Genomic DNA, 21,105 nt, shown 5'->3' with positions numbered 1-21,105 from the left:
CTCCATTGTACACGATGGCCCGTTGCTCTGAGACTTCCTCTGACCATCTTAAAGCCGGCATGAGGCATCCCTGCCTTAATGGGGCTGACTTTCTGGTCTAACTCTTCATCTGACATATCAGAATAGCATTCCCTGACAGACATATTATGTTCTTTCATCCTTCTGTAAAACCTTTTTTTTTTTTCAAGCGAACCGTTTCACTGTCATGGAATATGATTATATATCGACTATGAAACAAATAGGACATGGCCTGCTTATGAGTCGCCATAAAAGAAAGTTAGATTAATTCAACTGAAAATGGCGAGAACAGGCGTTTGTAGGTAAATGCTTTCGGGTAGCTTGAGAATGATAATTGCATGATTTATCATTCTATAGTACAATGTTATGAACCGACACTGAATCGTTTGAGCTAACTACTAGCTATGTAAAAGTTGGGCGGAAGAACGCCCAGTGCTGCTTACCTGAGATGCCATCATCACACAGTCCTTCTTCGTAGGTGTCCGCTATGACTTCCTTTGTGTCGTAAAGAAAGGATGAACAGTATTGGTTGTAGCCAAACTGACAATCAAAAACTGACCAAAATGGAGGGTGGTTGATAGCGAAATTAAATTAAAATGAGTTTTGTTTTCAAATACATTTTTTGTTCTCTAAATATTTTTTAGGAAAAAATGCATGAAGTTTTGCGCTCTATAACAAAATATTTGATTGCAAAAAAAAAAAATGTTGAACTTTGAAGCCTAGTTTTTGTTGTCAGAAAAAATATTTTGGTTTGAAAATAAAAAAGTTGCTTTCAGAAAAATAATTTTGGAAGATTTGCTCTTGACAAAAAGACATCCATTTGTTGCAAGTTGGGGAGGGGGGCTAATAGCTGAACAACAGGCTGTTCAACCTTTACCAAAGGATAGTCTAATAGCCGAGCTAGGTGTGAAAAACCCCCGTCCTATCACAGACCAGATTTGCCCTCATGTCCAAGGGGGAGTTAGAGCACTGATTATGCTTTTGGGTCACAATGCACTAAGGTGTCTCTAACTGACACTGAATGGGCAATCTAAACCAAATAATAAACTGATGATTGTGCAAAACATCAAATGAAACAAGCAGGGAGCAGGTTTCCAACCCTCAAACTTCTTCCCCGAAATCCAGCGAGCTATCGACTGCACCAAAAGCATGCTCAAGCCGCAGAGTCGATAGAGCGTGTCCCTGTGGTAGCATGGAGCGTGTCCCTGTGGTAGCATGCTACACAATGTAGCAATAGTAATGACTTTTCAAATAAGTTACCTTACACGTTATGGTGGCTGACAATTTGTTAGCTATGTTGTCCACCGGTATGTTAGCTATCTACCTAATGTTAGTAGTTATCCATCAGCCTATAGTTCATACACTGTCAAGTTTATCTAACTACCTAACGTTTGACTTGATTATTCCCGTCTTTCTTAGCTTAGCTAAATGTGCTTTCATAAATTCGCTCTGGCTATCTACTCCGATTTAAGAGCACTCTCGTCTGAGTGTACCAGAGCGCAGAATAATACATTTACGAGCGCTCAACACCTGTTGAATATTGCCGGTGTCAGTAAACGTCAGCAAAAAAAAGCTCAATTAAATTGTTTCCAGCAACACAGTCACCAATGTTCTGGTTAACACGGAAACTGCCTAACCAGCTCTGCTAGGGTGAGTAAAATGATCAAAGTGTCTGGAAGTTGCTAGCAAGGTAGCCAACGTTAGCTTGGGTGCTTGACTGCCGTTGTAAGGCCAGAACGCTCAAATCAACCCTACTCCTCGGCCCGACCGTCCATTGTGAGCTCCGAGAGCGAAACAGTCTGAATTTACCCAGAGGTTTTTAGTTTTTCATGGAATAGAAACACCATAATATTAATCTAAGTACCAGTCAAACGTTTGGACACACCTACTCATTCCAGAATGTTTCTATATTTTATTCTTTTCTACATTGCAGAATAATAGTGAAGACATCACAACTATGAAATAACACATATGGAATCAGTTACGAACAAATTCTTATTTACAAGAACAACCTACTCCTTCCTCCCCATTGGGGGATTGAACCCCGATCTCCCATCTGCACAACACAGGGATTCTTTAGCTAAATAGCCCAGTACTGTACTGCCGCCCGTCACGTTGTACAGCGCCATATTTTCTGTTCCATCCAAATAGATGTAACATCCTACAAGGACAGCATACTCCTTCCTCCCCGTCGAGGAATTGAACCTCTGTCTCCCTTGTGCCCTCCCCGTCTCTGGTAATGCCAATATGGAAGACTGTCAAATGCTTCTCAAACTAACACTAATTTGCAATAACATAAAAAATTGCTGACAGTTAAATGATGCGCCGCAGGATGCTGCGGCAGCCCGCAAGGTGTGACGCAACTTTTAAAGGAGGAACCACTGTATGTCTGTCCTAGCTCGCTAATTAAGGTCTTAAAATACGTCTTGGGGCTAGGTGTCCCGTCAGCGGGACACCAGTCGACAACTTCCGGTGAAATTGGAGGGCGCTCAATTCAATTAAATAATCATTAAAATTATGGATATTAAACATTCAGGCACATACAAGTATCTTATATCGGTTAACTCTTCCAGATGCCTTTATTTTTCTTGTTCTTGGAGGTTGGCTCTGATGTTTCAGCCTCTTCTGGAGCTTCTAGCTGCTGGCTGTCTGGCCCCCCCTGCTGTTTCTCTGAACTCCCCTCCTGGTTCTCTGCCCATGCCTGTTGCCTCCTTGGCCTCTACTGCTGGCCATCTCCAGATCCTACTCCAACGCCATCTCCTGACCTGTTGGCCTTTGGCCAACACCAGCAATTCCTGACCTTGGTTGTAGTCGTGGCTGTGTTGAGTGGTTTGATACCGGGTCATGTACTGGGTGCTGAACTTCTGGATTTGCTCCTGCTTGTCTTTTAGGCACTGCTCCTTCATCCTCTCTCTTCTCCTTCAGTTTCTGATGAGTGTGTTTTTTAAGCAGGAACCGCTCTCTCCACTGCTTATTGAAATCCTCCAACTTCTTCCTTTTCTCCTCAGCCTTCAGCAGCTCCTTCCTCTTCTCCCTCTCTCTCTCTGCCCGGGTCATGGTTAGCCTTATGGGTCCAGGGATGCCGGGTGCTGAACTTCTGGGTTTGCTCATCAGCCTCCAGATTATTCTGCTCCAGGTACTTTTCCTTCATCATCTCCCTCTCCTCCCTCCTTCAGTTGTTGATGAGTGTGTTTTTTAAGCAGGGACCGCTCTCTCCACTGCTTATTGAAATCCTCCAACTTCTTCCTTGGATCTGGTATCAACTTAAATGTAATGGACAGGGAATGAAGAATAGAAAACCCAGTTGGATCCAATGATTCTTTACTCTTTTCAGTTGAGCATGGCATGGAATTTGTCAATAAAGTGCAATAATTCCTATCCCGAATTGACCTGACCCCCACGAGGAACTCTTTCAGGGGCTCAACTTACTCTGCTATCAACTTAAACGTCACGAACAGAGGGAAAACAGGTCTTACCAATGTGGATGATCTTATAGCCCTCCTCAGCTTCTCTCTGATATGTTCTCTCGATCTTTCTGAGGTTCCTCTTCTCCCACTTCTTATTTACCCAGCCCACAGCTCTCCTTCGGATACTTTTATCAGGTGGGAGAATGTCCTCCTTGTCATCGTCCTTCTCCTCTGCAGTGTTCTCTAACTCACCCCTCTTGTACTTCTCAAGGATCTCCCTTCTTTCCTCTTCCGCCATCTCCTCTCTTTTGTTTGCCTCTATTATCTTCTCTCTCTCTGATTGAAGCTAAATGAAATTCCCAATACCATTTGTGTAGTGTTACAACAATGTTGTCTCAGATGTTTATGCTTGTAGAACCTACAAATGAGTAATGCAATTATTTACAAATTGCAGATACAGTTAACAACAACACCATCAGTAGCTCCAGCAGTTGTTTGAGTCTGTTGATCTCCTGCATTTTTTTTTCCTTTGGTTCTCCTTCGTTTCTGTGGCTCTCTGGCTCTGACTCCCTCTGATACTCTGCCTTCCTGAGTCTCAGTCTTCCACTCTTTCATTATACCCCTTTCTACTCTTCTCCTCCTTTCGTCTTTTAAAAGGGCTCTGAGATTGTGTCTCAGACTGTAATTGTTCAATGATCTTGTCCTTCTCCGTTCTACCATTCCTCTTCTTCTTTTCCTCCTCCCAGAGGCACACTTGAAGTCTGTCCATCTCCTTCTGATTTCGGATCGTACGATCCTTCCCCCTCAACTCAAGCATGTGGGCTTCCTTCTCTGTACAGGTCTTCTTCTCTTCCCTCAGGAACTGAACCTCCATCTCTGCCTGCTTGTAGCTGGAGGCAAAGGTATGTCAACACATTATTTAGGAAGTGAACTCGACAATTTACTACAGTGTTAAAATAATAATTATAAACTTCCTTTAATAACAAAACTAACACAACTGTGACTTAACAGTAGGTGAATGTGATGAGTTGACTGTCCATGATGGCCAGAGGTGGGTCATGTGTCACTCTGGTCCAGGGCGTTACGTACAGCTTGCAGACACTGAGCCTTCCTTCAGCAAACCGCACATAATGCCCTGGACCAGAGCTAGGTTATGTGATGAATGACTTACAGACTGTTCCACATGATAGGAGGGGGTAAGAAGACAGTCCCAGACGGAGATCGTCCAGAAGAAGAAGAGGTGTCCATCTCGTCAGAGACTGCAGGAAAGGTCTACACGTTTTATTTCTGGAAAATAAAGAGATGCCTTCGTTCAGCAACAATGTGTGTTTCTATGTTTCTGTCACTAGATGGTGCCATTGTACACAACATTTACTCACCAGGTCAGTGAATTCAGAAACAGTCTTCAGAGTTGAGTCCTCAAGCTCTAGCCTACAACCCATCATGCATCAGCACAACTAATATAATAATACCTCATCACAACTTCATAATCACAGTACACCTGGATTGTGTTCACAAAGTGTTTCAGGGTAGGAGTGCTGATCTAGGATCAGGTCGCCTCCTGTCCATCAAAACGTATTCAGTTTAATTTAATAGACCAAACTGATTATTGATCAGCACTCCTTCTATGAGACTTTGTGAATATGAGTGTTGATGATTAACTACAGGAGAGTGAGACCAAATCATGGACGCTGGACAGAGTGGATTTCAGTTGTAACAAAAAGGCAGTTTATTGAGTCAAAAGATATCTTGTCCTGCAGTTTAACGTGCACAGACCTGATTCATATAGCTCAGAAGGAGTTAGCTGAAGAAGGGGTCTAGACAAAGGCTGTAGCAGATTATATACATGGAATAATGTAGGTGTAGTCTTGTCGTGGTGGTCTTCTGACTGGTCCCGAAGAGTTGGGGGCGGGCCTGCTCCAGCCAGAGCAGGAACCCCAATGGTGCACAGCAGAGTCCTCTGCTCTTGGCACCCGACCAGTAGAGGGGGGTGGAGTGTCATCGGTCGCTGCATCAAAACCAAGTATCCATTACAACTCTATTGTTGCATTACATCTCCACATTTCATATTCCAGTATCAAAAAAATAAAAGGTCTGAGGTTAAAATACTATCACCACACATCTACACATTCACATTATATATAACTCACTGTACTATCAGTGTCAATTTGGAAAAAGCTATACATTACTGGAGACCTGTGCTAAACGGTGATACAACCATTATATTATAAACCACTAACATGTAAGCTGACGTTGACTGAAATCAACTAACCTAGAGCTAGCTAGCGCTTAGCCAAGCTAAATATGGTTAGCATCAAGCTAGAGAACTGTTAAATGCTATTTTTGTAGAAATATCAACACATTTTATCGAGACATCACATATTTACATATATTACCTGAACTAAACTGAGTCTTTGATAGAAAATAAAACATAGGATCTAAAACTTTGTTGAAAAAAAGTACAGAAAGTTCAGACGCCATCTTGATCCCTTCTCTTACATGTAAACCATTAGCAACCTAGCCAACCTCCATTACTTACAATGGGGAAAATATCAACCAGTTTATCACTCTGTTAAAACTCCCTTCAATTGCCTTCAAACGTGACCAAACTCATGGACTATGTAGTTAACCATGTTACCTCAATATTCTGAGAGTCATATTGGACTTTTGCACATTACGTAACTGAATTAATAGGGTAAAATGATGAGATCTAGAAACGTTATTAGTTTTCAGTAGTAGTATTCTCCAAGATTGAAGAAGAAACCTCTAAGACCTCACGATCTCACTAACGCCCCCCATTGACATCACAGCTCCCCCTAGCAGCAGTAATCATATACATTACTTTAAATGAAAATACATGGGAGGCCTAGAAAATGATACAAGGGATGGATCCATCAGATAACAAATAAATAAAACATAAAGAATATGACCATACATATTTGACATCTCTGATCTGATGCCTCAGTGGTGGAAAAAGTACTCAATAGTCATACTTGAGTAAAAGTAAAGATACCTTAATAGAAAATGACAAGTAAAAGTGAGAGTCACCCAGTGAAATACTACCTGAGTAAAAGTCTAAAAGTATTTGGTTTTAAATGTACTTAAGTATCAAAAGTAAAAGTACAAGTGTTAACCATTTCAAATTCCTTATATTAAGCAAACCAGATGGTACAATTTTATTTTCTTTTTAAAATATATTTGCGGATAGCCAGGGGAACACTCCAACACTCAGATATAATTTACAAACGAAGCTTCTCTGTTTAGTGAGTCCTCCAGATCAGAGGCAGTAAGGGTGACCAGGGATGTTCTCTGTTTAGTGAGTCCTCCAGATCAGAGGCAGTAGGGGTGACCAGGGATGTTCTCTGTTTAGTGAGTCCACCAGATCAGAGGCAGTAGGGATGACCAGGGATGTTCTCTGTTTAGTGAGTCCTCCAGATCAGAGGCAGTAGGGATGACCAGGGATGTTCTCTGTTTAGTGAGTCCTCCAGATCAGAGGCAGTAGGGGAGACCAGGGATGTTCTCTGTTTAGTGACTCCTCCAGATCAGAGGCAGTAGGGGTGACCAGGGATGTTCTATGTTTAGTGAGTCCTCCAGATCAGAGGCAGTAGGGATGACCAGGGATGTTCTCTGTTTAATGAGTCCTTCAGATCAGAGGCAGTAGGGGTGACCAGGGATGTTCTCTGTTTAGTGAGTCCTTCAGATCAGAGGCAGTAGGGATGACCAGGGATGTTCTCTGTTTAATGAGTCCTCCAGATCAGAGGCAGTAGGGGTGACCAGGGATGTTCTCTTGATAATTGTGTAAATTGGACCATTTTCCTGTCAAAATGTAACAAGTACTTTTTGGTGTCAGGGAAAATGTATGGAGTAAAAAGTACATTATTTTCTTTAGGAATGTAGGGAAGTAAAAGTAAAAGTTGGCAACAAAATAAATAGTAAAATACAGTACAGATACAAAAACGACTTAAGTTCTTTAAATTAGTTGTACTTAAGTACTTTACACCACTGGCTATCTTCAATAAATGAATGCTAGAACATTGGTAGCCAGGATTAGCTGTTTGTATCTAGTCTCTTAATAATTGCATAACGGTGCAAGTTAGACACGTGTTGTCTTTTGTTTGCATGTGAGCATGTCTTTTTCTGTCGGTCCTGTCAATGTTGAGTGATCACACATGCCTCAGCACACATAGGATGTTACTTTGCCTGCTTGTAAATGTGGGCTAAAAGTGGGGATGTTTCATATGATTTCAGATCATCTTAACTCCCCACCACCAATGAACCATTTATTTTATTACAGAAAACCACTGAACCACCACTGCAATATAGACCTACACTAAGAACAAGGTGCTTTCTACAACCTAAAAGGATTATTCCTCTGTCCCCATAGGAGAACCCTTTTTGGTTCCAGGTAGAACCCCTTCTGTGCCGAGGTAGAACACTTTTGGGCTCCATTCCACAGAGGGTTCTACCCTAGAACCCTGTTGGAACCCCTTTTTAGAAGAGTGTCCTCAACAAGTTCAACCTGTTAAGTTTACACCATTTCATTCTGTCCTCAAACTGCTGATTGGTATTCAAGATAACATGCAACATAGCACCACCACCGTTGAAGGTTTTCATCAACCTCTTAAATAGCAGTGTTCCAAGATCCTCCACCAGGGGTGACTGTAGTATCCTCAAACGGACAGAAAGGAGACACAAGAGGCCCCCACACTCATTTTAGATCCCAAGGGGTCTTTATTTTCATACTGGATGCTCTCAACCTCATCACTATCTCCTTTGTCATCTTCCATTCATGGCATTTCAACATTAAAACAGGGGGCACATCACACTCATGTCTTTTTTTGGAACTCAAACCACACACACACACACACACACACACACTATTATAGCATCTTGTTTACATATCTCACATTGTAGGCGTCCACCTGAGGCCCTGGATGGACCATATTGCAATGAGATGGGCACAGGGGTATGTACAGTTGATGTCGGGAGTTTACATACACCTTAGCCAAATACATTTAAACATAGTTTTTCACAATTCCTGACATTTAATCCAAGTAAAGATTCCCTGTCTTAGGTCAGTTAAGATCACCACTTTCTTTTAAGAATGTGAATTGTCAGAATAATAGGACAGAGAATGATTTATTTCAGCTTTTATTTATTTCATCACATTCCTAGTGGGTCATACGTTTAAATACACTCCATTAGTATTTGGTAGCATTCCCTTTAAATTGTTTAACTTGGGTCAAACGTTTCAGGTAGCCTTCCACAAGCTTTCCACAATAAATTTGATGAATTTTAGGACAATTTTTGTTTCATCAGACCAGAGGACATTTCTCCAAAAAGTACGATCTAAATGACTTGCCAAAACTATAGTTTGTTAACATGACGTTGATTGGTTGCTCTGGCTCATCACTTGTTGACTAAAAGAAAGAAAGATTTAGACATTTGTTGGACATTGCCATAGTTCAACAGCTGAAAAGCCTTCATTAACATACTCCCAGAGATAGAAAGACATCCAGTATTCACTGAATGAAGGAGCCTATTTACAATTTCATTCATCAATTAAATAAATGATACTATAGTACATTCAATGACGTTATTATTGTGGACTATAGGCTACTCCTGTATCTACCTTCTACAATACCGTCATCATTGAATGAAGCAGCATACCTATCCCCATTTATAATGGTAGATGTGATGATGGTAGGTGATGGTAGGTGTTGTAGGTGGTGTGGTAGGGATGGTAGGTATGATGATGGTAGGTGTGGTGATGGTAGGGAAGGTAGGTGTGGTGAGTGTAGGGATGGTGATGGTAAGTGTAGTGATTGTAGGTGTGGTGATCGTAGGGATGGTAGGTGTAATGATGGTAGGTGTGGTGATGGTAAGTGTAGTGATTGTAGGTGTGGTGATGGTAGGTGTGGTGAAGGTAGGTATGGTAGGTGTGGTTATGGTAGATGTGATCATGTTAGGTGATGGAATGTGTGGTGATGGCAGGTGTATAAATGGTAGGTGTGGTGAAGTAATTATGGTATGGTATTTGTGGTGATGGTAGGTGTGATAGGTGTGGTGGTTGTAGGTATTGTAAGTGTGGTGATTGTAGGTGTGATAGGTGTGGTGATGGTAGGTGTGTGGATGGTAGGTATGGTGGGTGGGGTGATGGTAGGTGTAATGATGGTAAGGATGGTAGGTGTGGTGATGGTAGGTGTGATGTAAAAATCTAATCAAATCCAATTTTATTTGTCACACATACACATGGTTAGCAGATGTTAATGCGAGTGTAGCGAAATGCTTGTGCTTCTAGTTCCGACAATGCAGTAATAACCAACAAGTAATCTAGCTAACAATTCCAAAACTACTACCTTATAGACACAAGTGTAAGGGGATAAAGAATATGTACATAAAGATATATGAATGAGTGATGGTACAGAGCGGCATAGGCAAGATACAATAGATGGTATTGAGTGCAGTATATACATATGAGATGAGTATGTAAACAAAGTGGCATAGTTAAAGTGGCTAGTGATACATGTATTACATAAAGATGCAGTAGATGATATAGAGTACAGTATATACACATACATATGAGATGAATAATGTAGGGTATGTAAACATTATATTAGGTAGCATTGTTTAAAGTGGCTAGTGATATGTTTTACATCATTTCCCATCAATTCCCATTATTAAAGTGGCTGGAGTTGAGTCAGTGTGTTGGCAGCAGCCACTCAATGTTAGTGGTGGCTGTTTAACAGTCTGATGGCCTTGAGATAGAAGCTGTTTTTCAGTCTCTCGGTCCCAGCTTTGATGCACCTGCACATATTGATGGAAACAGTCTTGGAGTGTGGAATCAGATTGGTCGGACCAGCGTTGAACAGACCTCAGCGCGGGAGCTTCTTGTTTTAGTTTCTGTCTGTAGGCAGGGATCAACAAAATGGAGTCGTGGTCAGCTTTTCTGAAAGGAGAGCGGGGCAGGGCCTTATATGCGTCGCGGAAGTTAGAATAGTAATGATCCAAGGTTTTTCCAGCCCTGGTTGCGCAATCGATATGCTGATAACATTTAGGGAGTCTTGTTTTTTCAGATTAGCCTTGTTAAAATCCCCAGCTACAATGAATGCAGCCTCCGGATATATGGATTCCAGTTTGCAAAGAGTCAAATAAAGTTTGTTCAAAGCCATCGATGTGTCTGCTTGAGGGGGAATATATACGGCTGTGATTATAATCGAAGAGAATATCCTTGGTAGATAATGCGGTCGACATTTGATTGTGAGGAATTCTAAATCAGGTGAACAGAAGGACTTGAGTTCCTGTATGTTGTTGTGGCCACACCACGTCACGTTACCAGAAAGATGTTTGTTTCTGTCGGCGCGATGCGTGGAGAAACCAGCTGGCTGCACCGACTCCGATAGCGTCTCTCCAGTGAGCCATGTTTCCGTGAAGCAAAGAACGTTACAGTCTCTGATGTCCCTCTGGAATGCTACCCTTGCTCGGATTTCATCAACCATGTTGTTAAGAGACTGGACATTGGCGAGAAGAATTCTAGGGAGTGGTGCACGATGTGCCCGTCTCCGGAGTCTGACCAGAAGACCGCCTCGTTTCCCTCTTTTACGAAGTTGTTTTTTTTGGGTCGCCGGCTGGGATCCATTCCGTTGTCCTGGGTGAAAGGCAGAACACAGGATCCGCTTCGCGAAAGTCATATTCTTGGTCGTACTGATGGTGAGTTGACGCTGCTCTTATGTTCAGTAGTTCTTCTCGACTGTATGTAATGAAACCTAAGATGACCTGGGGTACCAATGTAAGAAATAACACGTAAAAAAAAAAAAAAAACTGCATAGTTTCCTAGGAACGCGAAGCGAGGCGGCCATCTCTGTTGGCTCCGGAAAACTATTGGGTGTAACAGCTGTGTTAGGTAAGTGTGATAGTTGTGGTAAGTAGGTAGGTGATAGTTGTGGTAAGTAGGTGTGGTAGGTAGGTAGGTAGGTAGGTTTGGAGGGTGTGGTAATGGTAGGTGAGGTAGCTGTGGTGATGGTTGGTTTGGTGAAGGTAGGTATGGTAGGTGTGATGATGGTAGGTGTGGTAGGTTTGGTGATGGTAGGTGTGAGAGATGAGGTGATGGTAGGTATGTTACTTGTGGTTGGTGTGGTGGTAGTTGTGGTAGGTAAGTTTGGTAGGTGTGGTGATGATAGGTGTGGTGGTTGTGGTAGGTAGTTGTGGTAGATGTGGTAGGTAGGTTTGGTGATGGTAGGTGTGGTGATGGTAGCTGTGGTATGTTTGGTGAAAGTATATGTGATAGTTGTGGTATTTGTTGATTGTAGATGTGTTGATGGTAGGTGTGATAGTTGTGGTAGGTCGATGTGGTAGTTGTGGTAGGTTGGTGTGGTAGTTGTGGTAGATAGGTATGGATGTTATGGTACGTAGGTGTGGAAGTTGTGTTAGGTAGGTTTGGTGATGGTAGGTTTTGTAGTTGTGGTGATGGTAGTTGCGGTAGGTGTGGTGATGGTGGGTGTGGTAGTTGTGATAGGTTGGTGTAGTAGTTGTGGTACGTACGTGTGGTAGTTTTGGTAGGTAAGTGTGGTAGTTGTGATACATAGGGGTGGTATTTGTGGTAGGTAGGTGTTGTGGTAGGTAGGTTTGGTAGATTTGGTACGTAGGCCTGGTAGTTATGGTAGGTAGATGTGGTAGTTGGGATAAGTAGGTGTGGTAGTTGTGATAGGTAGGTGTGGTAGTTGTGGTGATTAGGCTTGGGCGGTATCCAGATTTTCATATTGTCATACCATCCTTCTCTCATACCGGGATTTACAGTATTACCGGCATAGCACATGAGGGGGTGCTAAAAACACAAGAAAAACCTATTGCCCTCTATTTCCAGAATGCTAACAAATTAGCACAAACTGATAGCAAATTCCCATAGACGCTGTTAGCTAAATGCTAACAACTGAAAACAAACAAACTAATTGCAAAGCAGTGGAGGCTGCTGAGGGGAAGACAACTCATAATAATGTCTGGAATGAAGTCAATTGAGTGGTATCAAACACATGGAAACCACATCTTTAATGTGGTTGAACCCACTCCATTGACTCCATTCCAACCATTATTATGAGCCGTCGTCTCCTCAGCAGCTTCCACTGTTGCAAAGAAAGGCAAATCCAGCTCATAAAGTGATGTAAGGGATAATCAACGAGGGACTATGAGTTCTATGGTAAATAATGAACACTGTGGAACTGACCTTCCATGGACTTGCATTATTTTCCAGAGAACCATAAAGCCCTGAGTTGATTATCCCTTTTATACCATGGCTATAATTTAACACATTTGCCGGTAGAAATGTGTTCAACATCCATTGAAGTAGCTAGCAAGTTTACTAGATAGCAACAGTAGTTGCCTTGGTAACAAACAGACATACTTGCTAGTTTAGAGAACCAAACCATCAGTCCTAGCTTGCTATTATGAAAACCTAATTCAACAACACCAATAATGTTTTCAATTTGACATGTCCAAACGTAATTACCGTGGATTGGAGGGAAGAGGTCTGTGAACCAATATCAGTTTGTTGTATTCATAAAAGTAATATGGGGTGGAAGATACTGAAGTTTTAGGGAAGCATTTTTCAGGTAAAGTCAATTCAAATTAATTTAATAAAAATTGAAAGTAAGTTTTATAGTGGGATGAGGTTCCTGAACCAATGACAGTTGTTTGTATTCATTAAAGTAATATGGGGTGGAAGCTATTGGCGTTTTAAGAAAGTATCTTTAATGTAAAGTCAATTTAAGTTGGTAGAATATCACCAAAGTCAAGAAATACAAAAGCAATTGATATTGATTTGAGGAATGAGGTCCCTGAACCAATCACAGTTGATTGTATTCATGAAAGTTATATGGAGGGGAAGATATTGATGTTTTTTTGAAGTACTTTTATGTAAAGTGATTTATTTTACATTTTGTAGATTTTAGAGAAGTAAAAGAAAATGTAACTAATTGCATTTGAGAAAAGAGGTCTCTTAACAGTGTCAAATTTGTTTGAGATCTCTATGTCATGTCGTTGAGAAGGTATTGATATTTTTCATTTACAGCCAATTGTATGTGATGCAGTTTTAAGACGGTCCCTTAACCCTCTGAACAGAGGATGGCACATTTTTAGCTACATTTCACCTCCAAAAAGTGACTATGACACCGAATGGTAAAAACAAGGGGTCTAACTTATTCACTATCATCAGACGAGTTAGAATATTACATTTATATATTTTTTATTTATTTAACTAGTTCAGTCAGTTAAGAACAAATTATTATTTACAACAACTACCTAGGAACAGTAGGTTAACTGCCTTATCCAGTTGTCTTGAAAGCAGCATAAATCCAGAGAATGACAGACTTTGATGCCAAACCGCCGCTACACCTTCCTGTTCAAGTGAGCACAACAAGGTGTCCAAAAATGTATTGAATGCTGCTCTATAAATGATGTAATATGCCAGGGAGATATGCATACTGTATCTAAGAAAGTAATACTAAGTGTATGTTGTGTAGTAAGCTGTTAGGAGCCCATGTGCCTCACCCTAATAATGTTGTCCCTTTCCCCTCTCATAACTTAGCCTACTGCTCTGACTTGATGGTGCACATGTAGACTATAGCCTGTTTTAGAGATATGTAATCATCAAATATTGTAAGAGCTTTCATTGTCTGCTTATATGCAGTTATGACTTGGTGTACAGGGAGAATACTGTAAGAATGGCCCATGTTCAAAATTCTGTCGCTGTACATTTCAAAAGTGATGAACAAATGGTTATATTGACGACGTCCATCCTAGCTCTCTCATTGTCTTAATCTAAATTACAGATATCCTGTAGTCCACTCGTTGTCCCCTTGTGCCATAGTTTGTACATCTCAATTGTTAGCAGAATCCACATTTGTTTAAGCAAGTCAGCCATATCAGCTATGGTTTTAAAAAAGGATTCTCTCCATGGTGCTGAAAAGAAAGCTCTGCTGTTGGGACAGCTTTATGTCGACCCTAACAGTTTGTGGGCACCGTTTGTTAAAGTTATAGTGCAATTAATGTATTGTTTAGTGTTGTGTTGTGTAGTGGCTTTGCTGGCATTCATCTAAAACATTTTGGGGGAGTTTTCCCCACCAAGATGTACATGCTGCAATCACCACTGGGTGGGTGAATTATAACACACCAACCCTGTTACCTATAGATAGACAGTCTAGAAATGTTTAAACTATTTACATGTGTTTGGTAAGCTTGCATTCCATTCCCCCTGTCACATGGGGATCTATGGTTGATTCTAGATGAAATAGTCATCTCTGTTACAGTCAACCCTGTCACTTTATTTGGCACTTAATAGGCACTTACTATAGTATGTATTTGTTACTTTGAGATGGAAAACATGTTTTATATTAAGTTGAACATGTGCTCTTTATGACAGAATGTTAGAATTAGGTGAAATATAAAGTTACACTCCCCAAAAGGTACTCAATTGGTGGAATGACCCGAGTACTGAACTGGAGGTGGGAGAGCTAACGACGCGTCTACTGTTGCTCTCTCCTCAGATTCTTAGAGAAGCTATTTCAATCTGATATTTCTCCTATGGTCTAAAATAGATGTGTATAGAGGACTCCTCTCTAATATAACATGTCACACATTGTATCAAACTGATGGAATGTTAGGTGTCTCATTGAAAGTCTAACATCTACCATGACTACTGGATGTTTCAATTCTAATAAATAACAAAACAATCCACACCGTAACAACAATATTGCTTTTTTAATAAATGCTTTTATTAAAGAGTAAAACTTTGCAAACAAAAAGGACATCATCAAACATCACTGGCCTGACTTGAGCAGCTCTGCCCGGGGATGGAGCCAGCAACTTAGCTGCTACCGGTCCGGTCCAGGCTACCTGCAGACCTCCTCCCAGACCTCTTTTTCAGCACCTCCCCTTAACAGGAGAGGTGGTGGAAATGATCAGAGTTGCATTCAACTTGAATAAAGATGAGAAACTCTGGTCTGTGGAGCCACTGGTCTGAGGGGAGGACTTCTGTTGAAACCATTTCCATTTTTGGGATATTTTCTAGGACTGTAGAGGTGGTAAGCAGAGATTAATTTAACTTGGATACAGATGAGAGTCTCTGTTCTTGGGAGGAGGGTCACTGACCTTCGATGGTTTGTTGCCTGATAAAGAGGATACTTGCTGGCTTGAGGAGACTATAATGTTTTGAGGAGGACATGTGGCTCGATGACTTAAAGAGTAGGAGGAATTATTGGGCGACACTTTTAATTACCAACGTAACCTCAGTGGAACTGTGGCTTCATCGAGTTCCAGCTCTAGGCAGACAGCACGTCAGGAAGGCTGTAAGACATCACAGAGACAGGTAAGTATCTATATATTTACATGTGTGATGCATGTACACTAAACCCTCACATTTGGATAATGTCACTTTTTAAAGTGATGACATGTATATTAACAGTGTAAAACATGAATAGATGTTTAAACATTCTTTACCTCATCCTAATTTTCTTCCAGATGCTTGGCTTTTTCTTTGTCTTGGAGATTGGCTCTGATGTTTCAACCTCTTCTGGAGCGTCTAGCTGCTGGCTGTCTGGCCCCCCCATCTCCTCTTTTTTCTTTACCTCTAAAATCTTCTCTCTCTCTCTGATTAAAGCTAAATGGCCTTCAATGGCTCTCTTTCTCTGCTCATCTCTCTCTTCCTCTCTCTGCCTCTCCTCCTCTCTTAGTCTCAACATTTCTTTCTGTCTAGCAATTTCAATCTCTCGTTTTTTATCCTGCTCCTCTTGTTGTCTTGCCCTCTCCTGTTTTCTTTCCATCTCCAGCCGTCTTTCCTCTTTCTCCCTCCTGATTTGTTGTCCTATTTCTATGTGTTCTCGTTCCCCCTTCAACACTTCTAACCTCCTCTCTTTACGCCTATTGAAGACTTCCCGTGCTTTTGCTTTAACATTAACTACTACATGTTTCTTCATGCTTACTTCCTTTCCTCTCTCTTCTCTTTCCCTGTACTCTTCCTCTGCTTCCTTAATCACTTCCTGCTTTTCTTCCATCTCTCTCTCCTGTTCTATCTCCAGTTCATTCTGTCCCTCAATTTCCCCCAAAATATTTTTCTGCCCTTCCTTTCTTCTTCCTGCTTCCTCCCTTTCTCTCATAATCATCTTTTCTTTCTCCATCTCTTTCTGTTGCTGATCTTTTAATTCCATCTCTCTCTGATTGTCATTGTCTTTCTCCCTTTCTTTCTCCTTCTCCTTTTGTTTCTGTCTCTCCTCTTGTTGTTGTCGTCTGTGTATCTCTTCTATCTCTCTCTGTCTCTTGTTCTCCCTCTCTCTTCCCTCCTTCTCCATGTCAATTTGCTTCTGTTTCCATATATTTTCTTCTTCTTGATCTCTCTCAAACATTATCTTTCTCTCCTCTTGTTGTTGTCGTCTTTCTTTCTCTCCCATCTCTCTCTGTCTCTCTTTCTCTTCGATCGCTCTCTGTCTCTCTTCTTCTCGTTCTTCCTCTTCCATCTCTATTTGCTTCTGTTGACATCTTTCTTCTTCATTCTCTCTTTCAATCTCTTTCTGTCTCTCTTCTTCTCTTTCGATATGTTTTTGTCTCTTTTCCATTATCTTTCTTTCAATCTCTCTCTGTCTCTCTTTCTCCTTCTCTTGTACTTCCTCTTCCATCTCTTTTTGCTTCTGTTTACATATTTCTTCATCATTCTCTCTTTTGATCTCTCTCTGTCTCTCTTCTTCTCTTTCTTCCTCTTCCATCTCTATTTGCTTCTGTTTAAATAGTTGTTCTTCATTCTCTCTTTCAATCTCTCTCTGTCTCTCTTCTTCTCTTTCGATATGTTTTTGTCTCCTTTCCATTATCTTTCTTTTGATCTCTCTCTGTCTCTCTTTCTCCCTCTCTCGTTCTTCCTCTTCCATCTCTATTTGCTTCTGTTTACATCTTTCTTCTTCGTGCTCTCTTTCAATCTCTCTCTGTCTCTCTTCTTCTCTTTCCATAATTTTCTGTCTCTTCTCCATTCTCTTCCTTTTGATCTCTCTCTGTCTCTCTTTCTCCCTCTCTCTTTCTTCCTCTTCCATCTCTATTTGCTTCTGTTTACATCTTTCTTCTTCAATCTCTCTCTGTCTCTCTTCTTCTCTTTCCATAATTTTCTGTCTCTTCTCCATTCTCTTCCTTTTGATCTCTCTCTGTCTCTCTTTCTCCCTTTCTCGTTCTTCCTCTTCCATCTCTATTTGCTTCTGTTTACATCTTTCTTCTTCAATCTCTCTTTCAATCTCTCTCTGTCTCTCTTCTTCTCTTTCCATAATTTTCTGTCTCTTCTCCATTCTCTTCCTTTTGATCTGTCTCTGTCTCTCTTTCTCCCTCTCTCTTTCTTCCTCTTCCATCTCTATGTGCTTCTGTTTGCGTCTCTCCTCTTCTTCTTCTCTCTCCATCTCCTTCTTCTTCTCATCTTCTTCTTGTCTCTGTTTTGGTATTTTCTCCATTCTCTTTCTTTCTACCTCTTTCTGTTTGTTGTGCTCACCCTCCATCTTCTCCTCCATGTCCATTTGGTTCTGTTTCCATTTATATTTGTCTGTTTCCATATTTTCTAATTCTATCTGCTGTTCCTTGATTTTCTTGAAGACTTCCTCCAATTCAGACGTATTTTTGTCATTGATGAGGGCTGTCTCCATCTCCATCTCTCTCTCCACTCTATTTTTCAACTCCTCTTCACTTCGTCTCCAATCATTTTCTCTCTCTCTGTCTCTATCAAATGTTATCTCTGGTTCAGTCTCGTTTTTCAATCTAATCTCGTCTTTCATTCTCACAACCTCTCTGTCTAACACTAGTACATTTTGGTTAACCTGTTTCACTCTCTCATTCTGTCTTCTAAACGCTTCTTTCGCTCTTTCAAATTTGATTTTGTATTGAATCTCTTTTGTTGTCATATCTTCTTTCAGTCTCTCAACCTCTCTCTCTAACTCTTTTACCTTTTCGTTGACCAGTTTGACTTTCTCATTCTCTGCAATACGCATGTCTCTTTCTCTTTCAAATATGATTTCCTTCTCAATCTCTTTCAATCTCTCAATCTCTCGTTCTAACGCTTTTATCGTTTCTTCTGCCTGTTCCACTTTCTTCTTCATTTCTTGACTTTCCAATTCTGCTTTTCTCTTCCTTTCCATCTCCCTTTCTCTCTCTTTTTCCCTCTCTCTTTCCCTCTCTCTTCCTGTCTCAATAGGTTTGTTGTTCCAGGCCAGCCTTGGTCGCTGATCCTCCATGACTTTCTGCCATAGCCTCAATCTCTCAATCTCTTGCTTCATTTTAAAAGGTTAAATTAGTGATAATCTATTACCAAGACATACTGTCAAAGGATTTGCAGAGAATGATACACAGAAATACAACCTAGAGCTAGGTAATTGAATCAAACACTGGACAACATCAATAGCAGGGTCATTTTGATCAATTCATCTGGACAATTCATTGTCAATTAATGTATTATCATGGTTTGAAAAAAATATGAGACATTTTATGGAATCAATTATGTCCAAAATGTGTTCAAATACAAACACACAACCTTCTTGCCCATTCAGTTAGGGGTTTGAGAAATTCCTGTTACAATTTGTGTGATGTTACAACAATGTTGCCTCTGATGTTTATGCTTGTAGAAATTACTCCTACAAATGATGCTTCACTAATGCAGCTATTTACAACCTTCACAGATACAGTTATCAACAACAACAACAGTAATGACGTTAATAAGGAAGTGGATATTCAACCGGCAGAAGAAAGGCATAGGGGTTGAGATAAATGAAGGTTAGGTTCAGGACCTAGGGTTGGGTTAAGGTAAAGGTTAGGTATAGTTTCAGTGAGGTTAAGGTAAGGGTGAAGGAAAGGAATAAAAGTTAACACTGGGTTAGCGTACCGCTGTCTGCCACTATTCATTTTCAGCTGGGTAAATATACACCGCCTTATAACTAATAACAATGACATGTCTTACGTGGGCCAGTTGTAGGTCCACCATCAGTAGATCCAGCAGTTGTTTGAGTCTGTGGATCTCCTGCAGTTTTCTCTGGTGCTCCATTGCTTCTGTGGCTCTCTCTGCTTCCCTCTGTCTCGCTGCTTCCCTCTCTCTCTCTGCCTCCCTCTGTCTCTCTGCTTCTCTCTGTCTCTCTGCTTCTCTCTGTCTCTCTGCTTCTCTCTGTCTCTCTGCTTCTCTCTGTCTTTCTGCATCTCTCTGGCTCTCTGCCTCCCTCTGACTCTCTGCCTCCCTCTGGCTCTCTGCCTCCCTCTGGCTCTCTGCCTCCCTCAGTCTCAGGATCTCAGCCTTCCACTCTTCCATGATACCCCTTTCTACTCTTCTTCTCCTCCTTTCATCTTTTAAAAGGGCTCGGAGATGGTCTGTCTCAAACTGTAATTGTTCAATGATCTTGTCCTTCTCCGTTCCACCATTCCTCTTCTTCTTTTCCTCCTCCCAGAGGCACACTTGGAGTCTGTCCATCTCCTTCTTCTGATTTCGGATTGTTCGATTCTTCCCCCTCAACTCAAGCATGTGGGCTTCCTTCTCTGTATAGGTCTTCTTCTCTTCTCTCGGGAAGTGAACCTCCATCTCTGCCTGCTTGTAGCTGGGAGCAAAGGAATGTCAACACATTATTTAGGAAGTGAACTCAGACAATTTACTACAATATTAAAATAATAATTCAACTTCTGCTCAATTTAACTGTCTTTAATAACACAAATCACACAACTGTGACTTACAGTACGTGAATGTGATGAGTTGACTGTCCATGATGGCCAGAGGTGGGTAATGTGTCACTCTGGTCCAGGGCGTTACGTACAGCTTGCAGACACTGAGCCTTCCTTCAGCAAGCCGCACATAATGCCCTGGACCAGAGCTAGGTTATGTGATGAATGACTTACAGACTGTTCCGCATGATAGGAGGGGGTAAGAAGACAGTCCCAGTAGGAGACGGAGATCGTCCAGAAGAAGAAGAGGTGTCCATCTCCTCAGAGACTGCAGGAAAGGTCTACAAGTTTTATTTCTGGAAAATAAAGAGATGCCTTCATTTAGCAACAATCTGTGTTTCTATGTTTCTGTCACTAGATGATGCCATTGTACACAACATTTACTCACCAGGTCAGTGAATTCAGAAACAGTCTTCAGAGTTGAGTCCTCAAGCTCTAGCCTACAACCCATCATGCATCAGCACAACTAATATAATAATACCTCATCACAACTTCATAATCACAGTACACCTGGATTGTGTTCACAAAGTGTTTCAGGGTAGGAGTGCTGATCTAGGATCAGGTCGACCTCCTGTCCATCAAAACGTATTCAGTTTAATTTAAAAGACCTAACTGATTATTGATCAGCACTCCTTCTATGAGACTTTGTGAATATGAGCCTTTGTGAAAGAACCTTTCTGGCATATGCTGGCTAGACAGTACACAGACAATTCAGATAGTCCGACAGACAGACAGAAGAGTAGATACAGATGGAGTGATTGATAGCAACAGAAATAACGAAGCGGATGGTTAATGTATTGTAAACTTGTGTAAATATTTGACTCACCTCAAATCACACGTGTCAAACCTCAGTTTTAGTGTTGAACCGAATAATATCCTCGGCATTAACTTTCTCTGGTCTGGAGCTGTATTGTTGCGTCATTTGGAACGCTTGAGCGTCATAATCCGTTCACCGCGCCTGCTTGATTGA

The 21,105-nt window shown here is 41.2% G+C and overlaps 1 protein-coding gene across 1 annotated transcript; it reads right to left on the bottom strand.

The window, feature by feature from the left end:
* Nucleotides 1–15,178: 15,178 nt before the first annotated feature.
* LOC149982738 (uncharacterized) lies at nt 15,179–18,670 on the bottom strand. The gene is made up of 2 exons (XM_090236916.1): nt 17,725–18,670; nt 15,179–16,884 (listed from the first exon to the last, which is right to left on the bottom strand). The coding sequence occupies exons 1-2, from the start codon at nt 18,668–18,670 to the stop codon at nt 15,911–15,913; spliced, it is 1,920 nt and encodes a 639-aa protein (XP_090093042.1). The 3' UTR covers nt 15,179–15,910.
* Nucleotides 18,671–21,105: the final 2,435 nt, after the last annotated feature.

Source organism: Oncorhynchus mykiss, chromosome 6 (genome assembly GCF_057628025.1).
Source record: "Oncorhynchus mykiss isolate SJ-2025 chromosome 6, ASM5762802v1, whole genome shotgun sequence".
NCBI classification, from domain to species: Eukaryota; Metazoa; Chordata; class Actinopteri; order Salmoniformes; family Salmonidae; genus Oncorhynchus; species Oncorhynchus mykiss.
Note: the sequence above shows the minus strand (reverse complement) of the source record. Positions and strands in the feature narration are given on the sequence as shown.

What these genes read in the sequence shown, in the direction of transcription:
- LOC149982738 (XM_090236916.1), bottom strand. Translation starts at nt 18,670, where the DNA reads ATGGAGGATCAGCGACCAAGGCTGGCCTGGAACAACAAACCTATTGAG. An exon ending in GAAGAGAATGGAGAAGAGAC is followed by an intron (nt 16,885 to 17,724) that starts AGAAAATTATGG and finishes AGAGAGCGATCG; the next exon opens with AAGAGAAAGAGAGACAGAGA.